Here is a 16,842-nt window from a genome sequence, read left to right on the forward strand (position 1 = left end):
TGAAATAGCTATTCTAAAGTATTCTTTAAAAAAAAAACACTAAGGTAGACAAACCTGCAGAAATGAAAGCAGTTTTCTTAATACGTGGCATTTGCTCATATATGTCACCAGTCAAAGACTTTATCAAAACAATTACATTATGCTTCTGCTTTATCTGCTGTAAATGTTTTTTCTGTATCTTCCTCATACTTTCTCTTTCTTGGGTGGACAAAACTTTTTAAATGCAGAAACCTTTCAATATTGTCAATTTGTGTTTTTATGAAGACATTTTGTGATTCCCAGTCTTTTTCTTCAGTGTTCTGTGAGCTCTGCTTTGAAATAGCTGCACTGACTTCTGAGAGTGGTTGAGAAGTCTTCTGTTGTCCTAATGGGCATTCTGTTGTGACCTAAAATCCACACATATGACATTAAAGATTTAGTTTTCTCATGGCTGATCGACACTCCACTAGACACTCTTCTAGACATTATGTAGACATAAACATTGGGTGTTTATTCACTGATTTCTGCTGTTTACGTATTGGAGATATAACAAATTGGCATCTGTGGGTATTTTTGTAAAGGTAAAGAGACCCCTGACCATTAGGTCCAGTCGTTACTGACTCTGGGGTTGTGGCGCTCATCTTGCGTTATTGGCCGAGGGAGCCGGCATACAGCTTCCGGGTCATGTGGCCAGCATGACTAATCTGCTTCTGGCGAATCAGAGCAGCGCACGGAAATGCCGTTTACCTTCTCACCAGAGCGGTACCTATTTATCTACTTGCAATTTGACATGCTTTTGAACTGCTAGGTTGGCAGGAGCTAGGACTGAGCAATGGGAGCTCACCCCGTCGCAGGGATTCGAACTGCCTATCTTCTGATCAGCAAGCCCTAGGCTCTGTGGTTTAACCCACAGCGCCACATATAGCTCTGGTGGCACTGACCCAGTAGTACTTTGTTCAGCTAAGCAGAATCAACAACGGGTATTTTTGTACTGCCTTTCAATCATATTCCCAGTGCATTTTTAAAGAAAAAAAAATGAAATTTAAACAAAATAAAGTGCCACCGTATTACAAAAGCAGGCAAAGAAGATTAAAATTGTATCTTAAAAGCTTGGAACTACAGAACGTTTTTTGGTGCCAAAAGGACAAGTAAGTGCTGGGAAACCTCCCTATCAGATTGCAGATATGATTTACAAATGGGCATTAATTGCACTTTAAAAGGAAGCACAATTCCTATCCTTTTCCACATGTACATGAAGATTGTTTTGTAAAAGAAGATTCTATAAACTTCCTGCCAATTTCTAATTTAAAATTCTTCAAATATTACTGGGGGGAGGGACGGTGCGTGGCGGGTGAAGAGCACCTTTCACACCCTGCCCCACCCCTGCTGGTGCTCAGGTGCAGCCAGAGCACAGAGGGTACTCACGTGCCCTGCGGGGGCTGGGTAAATACATGGAGGGAGCCCTAGACCAGGCATCCCCAAACTGCAGCCCTCCAGATGTTTTGGCCTACAGCTCCCATGATCCCTAGCTAACAGGACCAGTGGTCGGGGAAGATGGGACCTGTAGTCCAAAACATCTGGAGGGCCGAAGTTTGGGGATGCCTGCCCTAGACGCTCATCCAGTCCCCACTTGACAGGCGGGCGCTTACATGTGGGGGGGGGGGTTGCCTGGTTCATGCCCAATATTCTGCACCTGGGGTCATGGCCTCTCACACTATGCCGCTGCCACCACTATCATCAATCAAATTCATTGCAGCTTTAAGCTCATAAAGCCACCACTATCAATTGTGATTACTAACAATGTAAGGCAAGTAAGGTAGCTAGGATGGCTTTGGGGAATAGGAGCAAGCAGGGTGGGGGGAGGAATCAGGTGTTCTTCTCCTACTCAGGTTTTGTTCCAAGTAGAAGAATTTCAGAGCCACAAACTCAGTTCGAGGAGGGCTTACAACTTGCCCCCAGTCTAGTAGTTAAGCCTATTATTGAGGTACTGAATGTTTCAGGTGTCTGTTATAAAAAAGGAAGAATGAGTGAATTTGATTGCTTGAGACCCTAACCAAACATTGGTCTCAGGAGGGCGGGAAAAGAACGTTCTTCTCAATAAGCCCCAAACAGCACTACACAAAACCTGTTTTTATAGGCTGGAGCACTCCTCATGCATACCCAATTGTTTGCCAAATTGCCTTTTTTGCCTTATTAGATGTGTGCCACATATGATGGTACAGTGCTCTAACATGACTTATTTTATTTCAAGTTGTTGTCATGTACACAACTGATTAACTTGCAGGATCAACCTATACGTACATTTGGTTTTTTCTTTCAGTGTAGTTTGGGGTTTAACATAGTAAATATTTTGTAGTTTCTAAAAGTGAAGATCCACTTTGTTAAATGTCAGGTACTGATTTGAACATGTTGTGTTTAGTATTGTTAGTACAGAAGAGACTAAGGAACCAAATAAGATGTTAGGTATACTTTCATGTCTTAGAACAGATTTAGATTGGGTGACAGGAAACTACAAACTACAAAAATAAAATATTGAATGCATGTGTTCCAAAAAATACTTTTTTAAAGCAAATGTTATGAAGTACATTGTACTGCCTTCAGTCTTGCAGATTCTCGGTATCTGAAACAATGGCTGAAAAGTAAACAAAAGTAAAATAATATGCTTGAATTTTTGCTTAGTAAGTTATTGTTAAGACATAGTCTTCAATTCAAGCAGACTGGCTAAGATCCAGTTGATTTATATGCTGTGACTTTTTCCTGCTGTTTTCCATCAACTTTAATTGTGAAAAATGTTGCCACATTTGCCCTCTTGATATTATTTTGGAGATCAAGAAGGTCTTAAAGCATCCAGATGCATACAGTTCTACACATATCTCTGGAGTTAGCTCACCAAGGTCTGCTCTGCAATATTTTTAATTGACTTACGTGTTCTGTGGGAAAAGAGGGATCATAAAAAGTCTTTACTATTGCATTCCATTCGTCACTGGGATTTCTCTTGGGGCCTGGATTGATACTTCCGGTATTCAAAGTGTCAGCAATTCCATTACTGTGGGTTGAAACTGATTGACAAAGAGGAAATGGTAACAACTGCCTCTTATTCTCTAGGTACTAATTATATAGTGCTAAATCCCATTTTATCTCTGATCCATAAAAAAAACCCACCATTATATTAAAGTACAGAAAATAGGTTTTGACACAACATTATACGTAATTAATTTTTAATACTCTGTTTTTTGGAAAAGGAATATCAAACCATTTTAGAAATCAAAAAGCTACTTGTGCAAAAGCATTGTTTACTGCCTTTGTGCTTAAAGAACCTATTAACATAAACAGAATGGGTAAGACTCAGACTACACATGGGAAAACACCCACTGCTCAACTCATGGATGGAGCTCTGGAAGCCTATAGGAGACCTCTCTAGCTGTAAAGGCGGTGTCTCTCCTTCGTATTAACACCCTAGCACAGCCAGCTTGATATTTGCAGTCTTTATTACAAATGTACAAGAAACAGCTACAGTTCAGGAATATGCGTCAACCTGTTGAGTCAGATTCAGGGAGTGGCTTTCTTCGATTCCCGTGCCAACAAAGTAGGCGGGGCAATCGCATGAGACATCTTTGACCCTTATGTTTCATTTCCCTCCTTGTCTGCTGATTTGAAATCCCCTCCCTTCCAGAGTCTGAGCTCCCTTCCCGGGCCTCTGGGCAGTGGAAGGGCTCTGCAACATCCCTGAGCCCTTCCTCCTCGTGGCTAATCTCCTCCCGCTTCCTCTGGCTCTGGGCAGTTGGAAGGCTCCACAGCATCCCCGAGCCCCGGCTCCGCCTCTTGCTCCGAATTCTCCCTGACATCAGCTTTATTTAGATCCCTTCTCCTTGCCTCCTCTAACTCAAAATAACAAACATGGAGAAGAGATAAGGAAAGGAGAAGGCATATCAAGGTGTCTGTATATGTGTGTGGCTTGTAAGGGTTATTGTTATTAGGTTATGCTTGTTTTTAGTTGTGTGTGATCTCAGATTTGGGGCAGGTAAAGAAACACAGTACATCTCACAATAACAGAGAGACCCATGAACAGGTATGATGGATGTGTGTGTCTGCTCAATCTACTCTCCAAGTGCTGACTGTTGATGGGCTGTTTCAGGCCCCCTGTGCTCATTTATTAGCATTCTTTAACTTTAACCAGTACTTCTGGGTTCAGCACGGAGCGCAACCCGAAAAAACACAACCTGAAGCGGCTGTTACCTGAGGTATGACTGTACTACTAATTTTTGTAAGCTGCTTTGGGATTCATTCAAATGAAAAGTGGCATAGAAATATAATAAACCAAACCAAACCAAACACTTAATGTCTTACCTAACGTAACTTCTCTTACAGCAGCATTCATATTCATAGTCTCCTCTACTTCCCATGAACTTTGTTTTTTAACTTCTTGTGAAAGTAGCTTTTCTTTCAAAGACGGAACCTTTTTGGAAGTTGAATTGCAAACTGTTTGAATTTCACCTTCACATAACCTTGGTAAATTTAAGTCTGCTGAAGTTTTTTCTGCTTTTTTATCCATATTTGGGGAGTCAAAGGGTGGGCATCCACTTGTGTTTACTAAATCTTCTCTTGTCTTTTTGGATAAGGAACATGATTCTTCTGTGCTTCCTTTCACAACCATTTCCCTTGTGTCCGGACTACTTGATGGCTCTTCCCTTTTTATTTGTATGCCCTGTTTCTCACAAACCACAATGGAATGTTCACCTGTAGTTTTGGATATATGCAATTCCTTTTGTTCATCTTCTGCAAATTTATTAACTTTCAAACCTTCAATCGGAGATTCACATACATTTTCAGGGTTAAGAGACAAAGACTCGTTTGTACTTTCAGGTGTCTTTTCTGTGACTTCTGTCAGTATGGAATCATCTTTATCAGATTGTCTGCTTGGTATTTCATTTCTATATTTAGATGAGTTTTCAGCAATTAAATTAAAATTCATAATTAGAGGCAGATGATTCATGTTCCCATCAGTGGTAATCAGAGTATTTACACCTAAATTGTCATTTGAGGAAGCAGGTGAAGGTGGAATTTTCTCTCGCGTGGTGCAAGTACTACTTTGTTCACAGCATTTGTTGTTTTCACATGCATTATCACTATGTATTTCTTCAGGATTAGTATTACTCTCTTTACATAAAAGAATATTGGAGATTGTGGAACTGGAGCTCTGACTTGGTGTTTCTTTACAAATGTCATCATATTTATCAAAGCACACATTGTTCAGGTTTGTGTAATTATTCTCCACCTTTTGTGACAAGATGGAACTAATTTCAGTCTTCGAGAGGCCATTTATAATTTCCTCACTAGTAGCAATATCTTGAACTTTGGATTCTTTTGTGAGTGCCTTATTTGTGGAAGAAGCTCCCTCATGGGATGCATTGTTAATATTTTCAGCTGTCTCATAAATAAATTTATTCCTTACATTTCTCTCTAGATGCTCATTGAGTTTAGTCCAATGGTCAGTATCTGGAGTAGAACGATCCAAAGCTGCAGTGCTGTCTAAGAGCATCTTGGGTTCTTCTACCAAGGAATAGCAACTGTTTGAGTTTACTTCTATCCTTGTCTGTATTTTATCAAATTCCTTTCTGTCTTCTTTTCCTTCGGCAGCTGTTCCTGCACACCCAACTCCTGACCCACAAGTTAGTTCTGGAGTAATAAAATGGGCTGTGCAGATAACTTTGCCTGGAGAAGCCTCCTTTTGGTTTTTATTGAAATGGCAAACTGCATTGTCTTCATTCATAATATTCTCAAGACAATCCAAATCTGTTGGGTGAAAAGATTTTAATGATAAAAATTGGAAGGATGAATGCTTTCAAATATAGTTCATATAAGTATTGACACTTTAATCATAGTTAGTTCCTCCATGAATTTGTTTAATCATCTTTTAAAGCCATCCAAGTAGGTGGCTATCACGTATTGTGGGAGCCAAGTCCTAACTATGCACTTTGTGAAGAAGTACCGTATTTTTCTATGTATAAGATGCCCCCATGTATAAGACTGCAAATTTTTGGGGACTCCAAATTAAGAAAACACCCCTCAGCACTGCCCATGTATAAGACAAACCCCAGTTTTAAACCTTTTTGTGTGTAAAAAAACCCTAGTCTTATACATGGAGGACAGTGTTCTCGAAGCCACCAACATGAGTCTGACCAAACTGCGGGAGGCAGTGGAAGACAGGAGTGTCTGGTGTGCTCTGGTCCATGGGGTCATGACTAAACACAAACAAAATACATGGAAAAATACAGTACTATATTTTATCTGTCCCGAATCTTCCAATGTTCAGCTTTATTCGATGGCTCAGAGTTCTAGTGTTAGAAATTTAATTTCTAAATTAAAAAAGACCCCATTAGAAGAGTTACTCCAACTCCTTGATCATCTTGGTTGTCCTTTTTGTACTTTTTCCAGCTCTACAATATCCTTTTTGTGCTGAAGTGACCCGTATTCCAAGTGTGGCTGCACCATAGGTTTGTATAATGGCATTATGATATTGGCACTTATATTTTCAATCCCTTTTTCAAAGCAGCCACACAATAGGTTGACATCTTCATCAGTCCACTAGGACCACAAGGTCTCATTCCTGGTCAGTTGCCTCAAATTCAGACCCCATTAGTATATATGTAAATATTAGGATTTCCCCCCCCCCCGAATAAGCATCATTTCACACTTACATTGAATCACATTTGCTATTTTACTGCCCATTAACCCAGATGGTGACAGCAGTCACAAAATTAAAAGACGCCTGCTTCTTGGGAGAAAAGCAATAACCTAGACAGCATCTTAAAAAGCAGAGACATCACCTCGCCTACAAAGGTCCATATAGTTAAAGCTATGGTTTTCCCAGTAGTGATGTATGGAAGTGGGAGCTGGACCATAAAGAAGGCTGATCGCCAAAGAATTGATGCTTTTGAATTATGGTGCTGGAGGAGACTCTTGAGAGTCCCATGGACTGCAAGAAGATCAAACCTATCCATTCTGAAGGAAATCAGCCCTGATTGCTCACTGGAAGGACAGATCGTGAAACTGAGGCTCCAATACTTTGGCCACCTCATGAGAAGAGAAGACTCCCTGGAAAAGACCCTGATGTTGGGAAAGATTGAGGGCACTAGGAGAAGGGGACGACAGAGGACGAGATGGTTGGACAGTGTTCTCGAAGCTACGAACATGAGTTTGACCAAACTGCGGGAAGCAGTGGAAGACAGGAGTGCCTGGCGTGCTATGGTCCATGGGGTCACGAAGAGTCGGACACGACTAAACAACAACAACAAACCCAGTCTGAGACATCCTTTTGCAGCTCCTTGCCATCCTTTTTGACCACACTGAACAATTTGATACCATGAACAAATTTGGTTACTTCAGTGCTCACCCTTAACTCTTTCTCATTTATGAAAAACTTAAACAGCACAAGTCCCAATACTGATCCCAGGAAGACTCCATTGGGAGAACTGTTCATTTACTCCTAATTCCTATTCCATAACCAGTTACTAATCTGCAAAGGGACCTCACCTCTAATTCCATTATTGCTAAGCTTATTCAGGATTTTTTGGTGAGGGAACTTTTCAAAATCCTTTTGAAAATCTAAGTAAAGAGTGCTTGTTTTCACTCTGAAAGAAATCTAAAAGATAGCTCAGTTGGTTAGAGCATGGTGCTGAAAACACCAAGGTTACAGATTTGATCCCTGTATGGAGACAGCTGCATATTCCTGCATTGCAGTGGATTGAACTAGATGATCCTCAGGGTCCCTTCCATCTCTACAATTCTATGATTCTATTTGTGAGTGATCTTTGCAAAAGTATTCTTGTTCAGCTTCAGGAAGACTGAAGACTGTTCTATATTCTTGATAATTCTATCTTTAATAATCGTTCCACCAGTTTTCCTGGAACAGATGTTAAAATAACCAGCCTGTAATTGCCTGGATCTTTCATCTCTTTTTAGAAGTTGGTGTTACATTGACTATTTACTAGTCATTGCATATATGGAAGGTGATTTTAGTGACAAGTTACATCTTTTTATTAGAAGACAAAAAATTACACATTTCAGTTCTTTAAGAACTCTCAAATGGATGCTACTCAGAAGTGGTAATTCGTCAGTTTTAAAATTTACCACTAAGGCCCAGAACTTTGTCTAGAACACCAGAAGCCCTGTTTGTTTTACTGCAAGATGCATTCCTAGCCCTGCTTTTCACTCATTCCATACCCTTGAAATCCATAATCTCATTGCCCTTACTTGGCATCTCATAGTTTTATCAGCCTGGCTTTGTTCCGTCCTGCTGAAGGAAGTAAAACAGTGCAGACATCCTATTCCCCACCCACAATTATTTGTTGGGTAGTGTTGGGCTGCTAATGCTCTCATGGCTATCAGGGTGAGGGTATTAGGCTGCAATTTTAATATGAGCATTTGACAATGAATAGGTATTTCAGTAATGTGAGATTCTGATAATACATTTTAGCCTATATCTATATTTTAGTTACCATAGCTAAAAAATAATTATGTTAGTGTAGTTTTTCTTTAGATCAACATCTTCTGGACTGTTTTTCTTATAATTACACACACACACACACATATGTACCTTCAACACTAATTGATTTCTCTTCCCCTGTGTTTATATCAGTATTGCTGTGTTTTGCTTTTATTTCATCCAAATTCGAAGACTGAGTAGTTTTTAATCCAATGTCTCCTTGTTCAAGATTATTAAAAACTTCTTTTGATTTTTGTGTATATTTGTTTCCTGTTTGGCTTGTATGCATTTGATTTTCATAACCTGTCTCGGTAGCCTGCAATTAAAAAAAGAGCACATGTTTCTATTACTATTGAGCTGAAATGGGGAAATGGGTATTTCACAGACATTTACACCTCTATGAAATTTGCTCCCCTCTTCAGCAACTGTTGGCACCCCTCCACAAAAGAACATAAGATAAGCCTTCCGATTTTCTAATCCTCTTTTAAAGCCATCCAAGTTGGGTGCCAACCCTGCATCCTGTGGGATCAATTTCCTTTTATGTGCTCTCTGAAGAAGTATTTTCTTTTCTCTCTCATGATTCTTCCAGCATTCTGCTACATTGGCTGTCCACAATTTCTAGTGTTATGAGGGAGGAATAAAATTTTTATCCATTTTCTCCATGCCATGTGTAATTTTATAAACTTCTATCATGTTGCCTCTCGCTTACCTTTTCTCTAAACCAAATAGTCCAAATAGTCCCAAATTCTACAATCTTTCCTCCTAGGAGTTTTGCTCCTCCCCCCTGATCACTTAAGCTGCCCAGCCCTTTTCTGGACCTTCTTCAACTGTGCAATACCCTTCTTGGGGGGAGGTGAAAACAACTGTAAACTATTCCAAATGCAGTTCTTTCAACATTAAGCAATTAATACGGAAGGAGCAAGATGACCATTCAATGGATGGAAATGGAACCAACCGTCAGGGTGGCTGTCCTTTGTAAAGGCCTCTTACAGTATATTTGTCTATACTGTATTTACACTCAGCTCTGAACTTCAGGGGCTCCAGAATCTGTATTAAAAGTGAGACTGGGGAAAGCAAGTACGCCAGCACAATCACAATGCTTTCACACACAAAGGAACACTGCTAAGAAAAAAATGAACTAAAATTCTTAAAATGGAATCCCTGAGTTTAAGAAAGAGAAGGTCCTTGACTGGTGGCCTTCCTTTTACATTTTGTACATTTTCCTGGGCTACATAGATGTGTCTTGAATCAAGATGCCAGGCCATATTGAAAAGGACAGCAAGGCTGAAATCTTCAGTAAGAACCTCACCAACATTGGCACCCTCCACTTAAGGCAATATTCTTTCCTTATACTAGAAATGTATAGAAATCAGTTTTGATACTTGGATTTGCTCCTCTGGATTAGAAATTTAAACATATACAAGAAGTAATTATGGATAAATCTTTCAATTCACTGAGGTCCTGTCATAGTTGTGGAAAATGTATCTCGTACTGAGATACCTAAAAGCTCTCACACAATTATTCTAATGTCTCCAATGTATGAACTAGATGGATTTCTAAAATATGCCTGTTCTTGTTTTAGTTAATAATAGCTTCTTGAACTTTTGGAATTATTTTAAATGTTTTTCTAACTTCCTGGTAACCTTGTTAATTCAGTAGTATTTAAATGGGGGGGGGGGAACACCCTACTTCATTTTTCCAAGTTGCTTGTGTTTTCTCATATTCATTCTGAAGATTAAAGAACTTTTCTTCATTTTCTTTTGCCTTCTCCCTTTGCAGCTCATTATCTCTTTCAAGGGTCTGCAATAAAATTAATTATCCAAAAAATAATCAATACCACATTAATGAATTTTGATGTGTTTTATGTTGCTTGGACCTTTTCTTCTAACATGCTGAAAGTGCCATACAGATCAGTGATAATGTGCTATCACAACAATAATTTTCATAAATTAACAGAAAGGTGCTTATAGTTTAGCTAACAGGAAACAGGGGGAGGTTATGAAAAAGAAATGGCTATAAAAGGGTATAAAAATACTTGCCATTATTCAGTTTCACTGCATAAGTTTTAATGTACTGAAAAAGTAATATAAAGTGCAGAGCTAAGAAATATGAAATGTAGCACATTCTAAAGCTTTGTTTGCGAAGATAAACACTACAGCACATCCTAGAACATATTTTTATTACAATAATCAAACCTGAATTTTATTAACATTCCATATAATATAGAGTTAAGATTAACTTAAGGACTGTGAAACACCATTGCAAAAATTCCAGTCTGTAGTTTTTCTTGTTTGATTTTCCTATTTCATTTTTAAGTTGGTTCAATGAAATTAAATCTCTGTTAAAAGAATACTGGTATGCTATTCCTACTGCTACTTCACATTTACGTAGCACCAGCAGTGTGCAAGGCAGTACACTAAGAAGGATTTTAAACTGCCATACTTGTCTTAACATTTCTGGATTAACTCATTGTCAGCTTTGCTGTCACATTGATAAATTAAAGTAATCTTGCATAAATCAGTAGTAAAAATTCTCATACATCTCTCAGGTACTATACAATTTTGTCCTCTTCACATTTTTGAAAAATGAATAAAAGGGATACAACCCAGTGTATCCACTACCTCATATAAGATGATGTGATCAAATTTGCCAATGTAAACAGTGTTAGTGCATTTAGATAAATGGTGACTATGTACGGTTTCTGTGATTCTTTAAAACCATTTCTGGGGTTGGGAAGAGTCCATAAAAGCTCTCTTTCAAAATTAATTATTTGCTGCATTGCCTTTTTCTACAGACAGTACTTCTGAACCTATACTGCACTGAACATTTCTGAAACACTGTTGGCTATGCACACTAAGGTGATTATTTGGAGAATGAAATAAAAAAGTGTAAAATTTACCTAGAATGTGGGGGATGTGTGGCCCTCCAGATGGTGCTGTACTCAACAGCTCCAGCCAGCATGGCCAGTGGAGTCCATCTAGATTGCTAGAAACCTTCGCTAACTGTGGTAGGGATACTGCACACACAGTTTTAAATTTAGCTGTTGTTGCTTTCTTTTTAAATGAATCAAAATATATAGAATGCTTGAGGGAGAAAAGAGACCTGAAGTCTCCTTTCCATGCAATTATCCCTCTATATGGTTCCATTTACTGCTTGAGATATTAAAAAAAAATCTTTCACAGATTTTTATTAAAAAGTGGAATGTAAAATCATTTTAAAAATTAATGGAACCAGAGCTCAAGGTTCGTTACACAGGATTCTAAAGCTCTTTGCCCCCGTTTGAACCAGTTTGTGCGGGGGTTCCATTCCTGGGCCCGCATGCATAAGCCCATTCCGCCCTTTTACGGGTCGAAAAAGACCTACGTGTCAGCAATCATGCATCAATTGGACACACCTAGAATGGTCACCGCCTGTACTCCTTCCATCCCTGCAAACACAATATGGCTCTTCCACCTACATGGCTGCAAGGCGTCCTTGCACAGCTATATTTTCAACAGGGCATAAATACACAGGCCCAGATCACATGGTCAATTTCTAGATTTTATCTAAAACATATAAACTATGCTATCCAAGCCTATATACATTGCATTTAATGTGTATGCTTCATTTAAGTATTATATTCACATGTGGATGTCCTTTGGCCTCAGAAAGGGAACTGATGCATTGAGTGGGAGGAGGCATGATTCCCTCCACCAACACCTACATACCGTAGGTAGCAGAGCATTGTCTGATACTGGTTCCTGATGCCATCATTATGCAGTTTTGCTGAATGCACTGCTAGTTAAATTGCTGATAGAACTACTCTAAGCAGGTTATATTATAGGAAGATGCTTTTGTCTACCAGCATAAGAACAAATTATAAATCTGCCAGAAAAGATGTGCAATGTGTGCTGCTGTATTAAAGAGCCATCATTCTTTCTCCACTATGGTCAGGCAAAGGCTTCTGGAAGCACACCAACAGAGCATAATGGATGGCCATCCCTGTTTGTCTCAAGCATCTGGTAAACATGGAGATTTAATTACTTTCAACTGTCTAACAGTTGTTTGTAGACCTGTCCTCCATTAATTTGTCTAATTGGGGTTTTTTAAGCCAATATAGCAGCCATGGCCATCATCACACCTTGTTAACTAGAGGTTGCATCCACTGTAATAACCTCCAGGAACAGAAGAGAAAGTTATACATATGGATGGGATCCTTCCATGAGTGCAACTTTCCTTCCATGAATGGAAGCTCTTTTCATTCATGCAGCATTTACACTAGATGCAATCCTACTATGTCTTCTGTTGAAAAACACCCTCGTTCTGTTGCTCTTAACTAGCTGCCTTTTAACTCACTATGACCCTGCATTCTAGTACTATGAGAACTGCCTTTATCTTCTGTCTTTCTCCCATTCATAAGTTTATAAACTGCTGACATGGTAACCTTGTCTAAATAGGTGCTGTCTAAATAGCAACCTACACATTTTCAGACCCCTGGCATACATGCTGCCTCAGCAAAAAGCCTGGTTATATTATGCTAGGAGATATAGTATATGAAATATGTGAGGCCCCCATTTTGTCAGAAATAGCCAGGCAGATTCCATTGCATTCAGCAGAGTATAAGCACACTTGGTCAATAGCAGTGGGGAAAGGACACCCTTCATGATCGAAAAACTGTGCTTTGGAGAAATATGCATGAGAGAATAGTGCATATCCTAAATTACTAAAATTGAAATGTAGTATAATTATCATGTTGCCTCATCCAGCTCTATGGAAAGCCACAGGATACACCTCAAGGTTCTGCCTGATAGGGTGACAGTCTTAAGTTCTAAAGAGCATATGACAATCTTTTTAACAAGTTTAAAATACTTTCTAAAAAAAATTGTAAAAAAATTAATGTTTTATTATAAAATGTAACCTGTCCTGGGATCTTAGGGTGAAGGGGGTGGGGTAACAACAACAACAACAACTTTTATAAAATTATTTAGCAGATAGCCATCAAGTTTCTAATCAAGAAATATCTGACCTGACATGCTTCTTCTAGTTCATTCAATGACATTCTGGCATTAGCTTCAGTTTGTCTGCAGAGCAGTTGCTGCATATGTTGTAGAGATGCAATCATTTCCTTTTTAATAAAAGAAATGCATTCTCTTTTAAATGACATGATTATTCTGTAAAGCTGAGCACAACAGGATATGCATATATATTTGTAATTTCTTTATTAAAATGTTGGTATTGTTATACTTGTGTAGGAAGATGGTTCAATCATAACCAGAGGCCTCCTTATCCTGAATGTCAAAGGTAAAAGACTGGAAGAATATAAATGGCATGTTGGCTTGAAGGTCAGGGGGGTATGAAGTAGTGGTTAATTTCATACAACTTGAAGTCTCAAACTGCTGCAGCTGAAATTCAGTGTTTTATTGCTCTTATGATTATGAAGATGCTAGACCAGGCATCCCCAAACTGCGGCCCTCCAGATGTTTTGGCCTACAATTCCCATGATCCCTAGCTAACAGGACCAGTGGTCAGGGAAGATGGGAATTATAGTCCAAAACATCTGGAGGGCCGAAGTTTGGGGATGCCTGTGCTAGACCATTCTGAGCTTCCAAGCCACATGCACAATATTGGGGGAAGAGGGAAAAATTATATAAAGATAACTAACTACAGGTTCATAATTTGGCCCCTAGTAATTTAACAGTCATGTTGGTAAAGTTCTATTGGTAAACCTAAACAGCATTACCAATTCAGGATGTATTATTTCACATCAAATTAATATGTTTGTTGGGTCTTCAGGTTTCAATACAACACTGAAATCAAACAGCTATAATGCCAGTAGTACAACTCACACAAATGTTTTACAGACTGAATACCTTTTCCAAATAAATAAATAAATATCAATTAACTTGTATTTGAGTAGGCTTACTATTATAAAGTGTTTGTGGAGTGTTTGTTTATCATTTCTATAGCAATAAAATGTTTTCTTAGTTTTCTTAAAATGCTTTAGCAGATTAGGTAAAGCACAACATCCACAATTTAAGGCTACAATCTCATGCATACGTCTTTGGGATCTGGGAGTTGAAATTTTGGTAGTAAAGTGCTCCTAACCCACTGTTAGAATCTAAAGTTTCAGTTGTGATGATGAGGTCAAGGAGCATCCTTTGACTATAAGGCTGCAATCTTGCAAATGCATACACTTGCCAGAGAGTATGTCTCACCCTTAATGGGGCTTAATTCTGAATAGAAATGTTTGGATTCAACTGAGTCAGCGAAGACATTTTGGTACCTGAGGCAAGCCACAAAATGGCACCACCACCACCAACAGGAAAGAATGAGTGAGTGAAGACCTACATTAGGAACAAGGGGAGAGTGGGAGGAGACCAGCTGTGCCTCCTATTCACCTAGAGGTCGCCATAGAGGTGGCAAGGTGCGGCTTCCAACATGGCAGATACAACCTCCAAGGAGTGTGCTGCAGCTGTCGCACAGCAGCAGCAGGCAATGCATTCTTTGGAGACAGGATCTGCTGTCCCTGTGGATCCTGCCACCTGAAGTGGTCGCCTCACCTTGTCTCGGGTGGGTCAGTCCTGATTCAACTGCATATCTGAGTAACCAGGGAAGGCCTTCTCAACAATGGTTGTACATTTCCCCCCAGGCCATAGGGCTCTAAGCACTCTTATATTAACTTCATATGGATTCATCCTTTGACAACGTGGCTTAATGACTGCCATGGCTTAATGACTGACATCAGTTATTTAACATCTTGGAGCTTCATACTGGCTGGGCTATGGTACAAAAGGAACTGTTCAACCACATCATTAACACAGCAAATAAAAAAGGCCTAAAACTATACATATCTCAGAAAACTACAAAGTTTACTATACAAAGCTGTAATTTTAATTGCACATATTCTTAATAAATGTAATTGATATATAATATATTCTTAATATAGAAGTTACCTGCTTTTCTTCTTTAAGTTGTGCATTTTCTTCAGTGAGTCTTATATTAAATTCTCTCTCCTATAAATGAAATAAACCATGTTGTTGGTCCCTTATGGTTTGTGCTGCAAGCACAGCACCCCATGAAAGAGAGTGCAGAAAAGTGGGGTCAGATAACAGGAAACTACTATATACAGAGCAGTTAGTGTAGGAGGTAATGGGAGGATGCAAAGTGCAATTGGATTGTACCCTAACAATATTATATAGCTATGTTTACCATTCAACGGTATTATATCAGATTTTACACAGAAAAAAATAGGATTTTAACATTATCCAGCATCACCATATACTATACTATATTTATTATTATTAATTATTATTATTATTATTATTATTATTATTATCATCATCATCATCATTCTTTGGCGATCACTCGTAGCCGAGTAAGATTGTCTTCCATAAACACGGTTTTAACACAGTTTTATACTATATATAGTGTAAAGGTAAAGGTACCCCTGACCATTAGGTCCAGTCGCGGACGACTCTGGGATTGCATGCTCATCTCGCTCTATAGACTGAGGGAGCTGGCGTTTGTCTGCAGACAGTTTCAGGATCATGTGACCAGCGTGACTAAGCCGCTTCTGGAGAACCGGAGCAGCAGACAGAAACGCTGTTTACCTTCCCGCCAGAGCAGTACCTATTTACCTACTTGTACTCTGATGTGTTTTCGAACTGCTAGGTGGGCAGGAGCTGGGACCGAACAACAGGAGCTCACCCCGTAGCGGGGATTCGAACCACCGACCTTCTGATCGGCAAGCCCTAGGCTCTGTGGTTTGGACCACAGTGCCACCCTCGTCCCATATAGTATAGGAACTATACTTTATATAGTATAGGAACTATACTATATATAGTATAGGAATTATACTATATATAGTATAGGAACTATTAAATTAAACTGCTTAACAGTGCACTGCACTGCATATTTACTATAGTTGCCTAGTACTATAGAATTTAAAACAGTGCTACCACACTGAAAACACCTATTAAAATATCAGTATAGATCTATTTTTATAAATTAATAACATGAAATCTTAACTGACAAAAAATTATCAAATACCATTGAATATTTTTGCTGTAGCTCTTTCAACTCCCATTCCTTTGCTGTAAGATTGAGATTTTCATCTCCCACTCTGTGCTGACAAGTGACATTGGACCTTATCAAGTCTGCTGTAACTTTCTTTACCTCCTTAATAAGGAAACAACCATAAATAGTTCACCCAAGATTATTTTTGCAATGCTAAGCAAGACAAAACATCTTTCCAACTCCAACTAATGCCCTTCTAAGCAAAATACAGAGACAAGAATATTAATGGCATTAAATATAAATAAAATTGACAGTGATAGCTGATCTTTGAAATGATGTTTCACAGTTACAGGTCTCTTGTGTGGTTACCCATACGTTTTTTA

At 38.9% G+C, this 16,842-nt stretch overlaps 1 protein-coding gene across 1 annotated transcript; it reads right to left on the minus strand.

Annotated features, from left to right (window-relative positions):
• Positions 1-59: 59 nt before the first annotated feature.
• Positions 60-15,448, minus strand: CCDC73 (coiled-coil domain containing 73). Its single transcript, XM_035118131.2, has 6 exons — positions 15,397-15,448; positions 13,470-13,568; positions 10,154-10,264; positions 4,327-5,772; positions 2,905-3,038; positions 60-386 (listed from the first exon to the last, which is right to left on the minus strand). The coding sequence occupies exons 4-6, from the start codon at positions 5,747-5,749 to the stop codon at positions 138-140; spliced, it is 1,806 nt and encodes a 601-aa protein (XP_034974022.2). The 5' UTR covers positions 5,750-5,772; positions 10,154-10,264; positions 13,470-13,568; positions 15,397-15,448; the 3' UTR covers positions 60-137.
• Positions 15,449-16,842: the final 1,394 nt, after the last annotated feature.

Source organism: Zootoca vivipara, chromosome 1 (assembly GCF_963506605.1).
Source record: "Zootoca vivipara chromosome 1, rZooViv1.1, whole genome shotgun sequence".
Classification (NCBI taxonomy): domain Eukaryota; kingdom Metazoa; phylum Chordata; class Lepidosauria; order Squamata; family Lacertidae; genus Zootoca; species Zootoca vivipara.

Bases quoted from the DNA above. Each gene is read 5' to 3' on its own strand.
- CCDC73 (XM_035118131.2), bottom strand. From the start codon at position 5,749: ATGAATGAAGACAATGCAGTTTGCCATTTCAATAAAAACCAAAAGGAG. The intron at 3,039-4,326 runs GTAAGACATTAA...TTTGTCAATCAG, and splicing joins TGTAAGAGAAGTTACGTTAG to TTTCAACCCACAGTAATGGA. The intron at 387-2,904 runs GTAAGTCAATTA...TGTGGATTTTAG, and splicing joins CCTCTTTTCCCACAGAACAC to GTCACAACAGAATGCCCATT.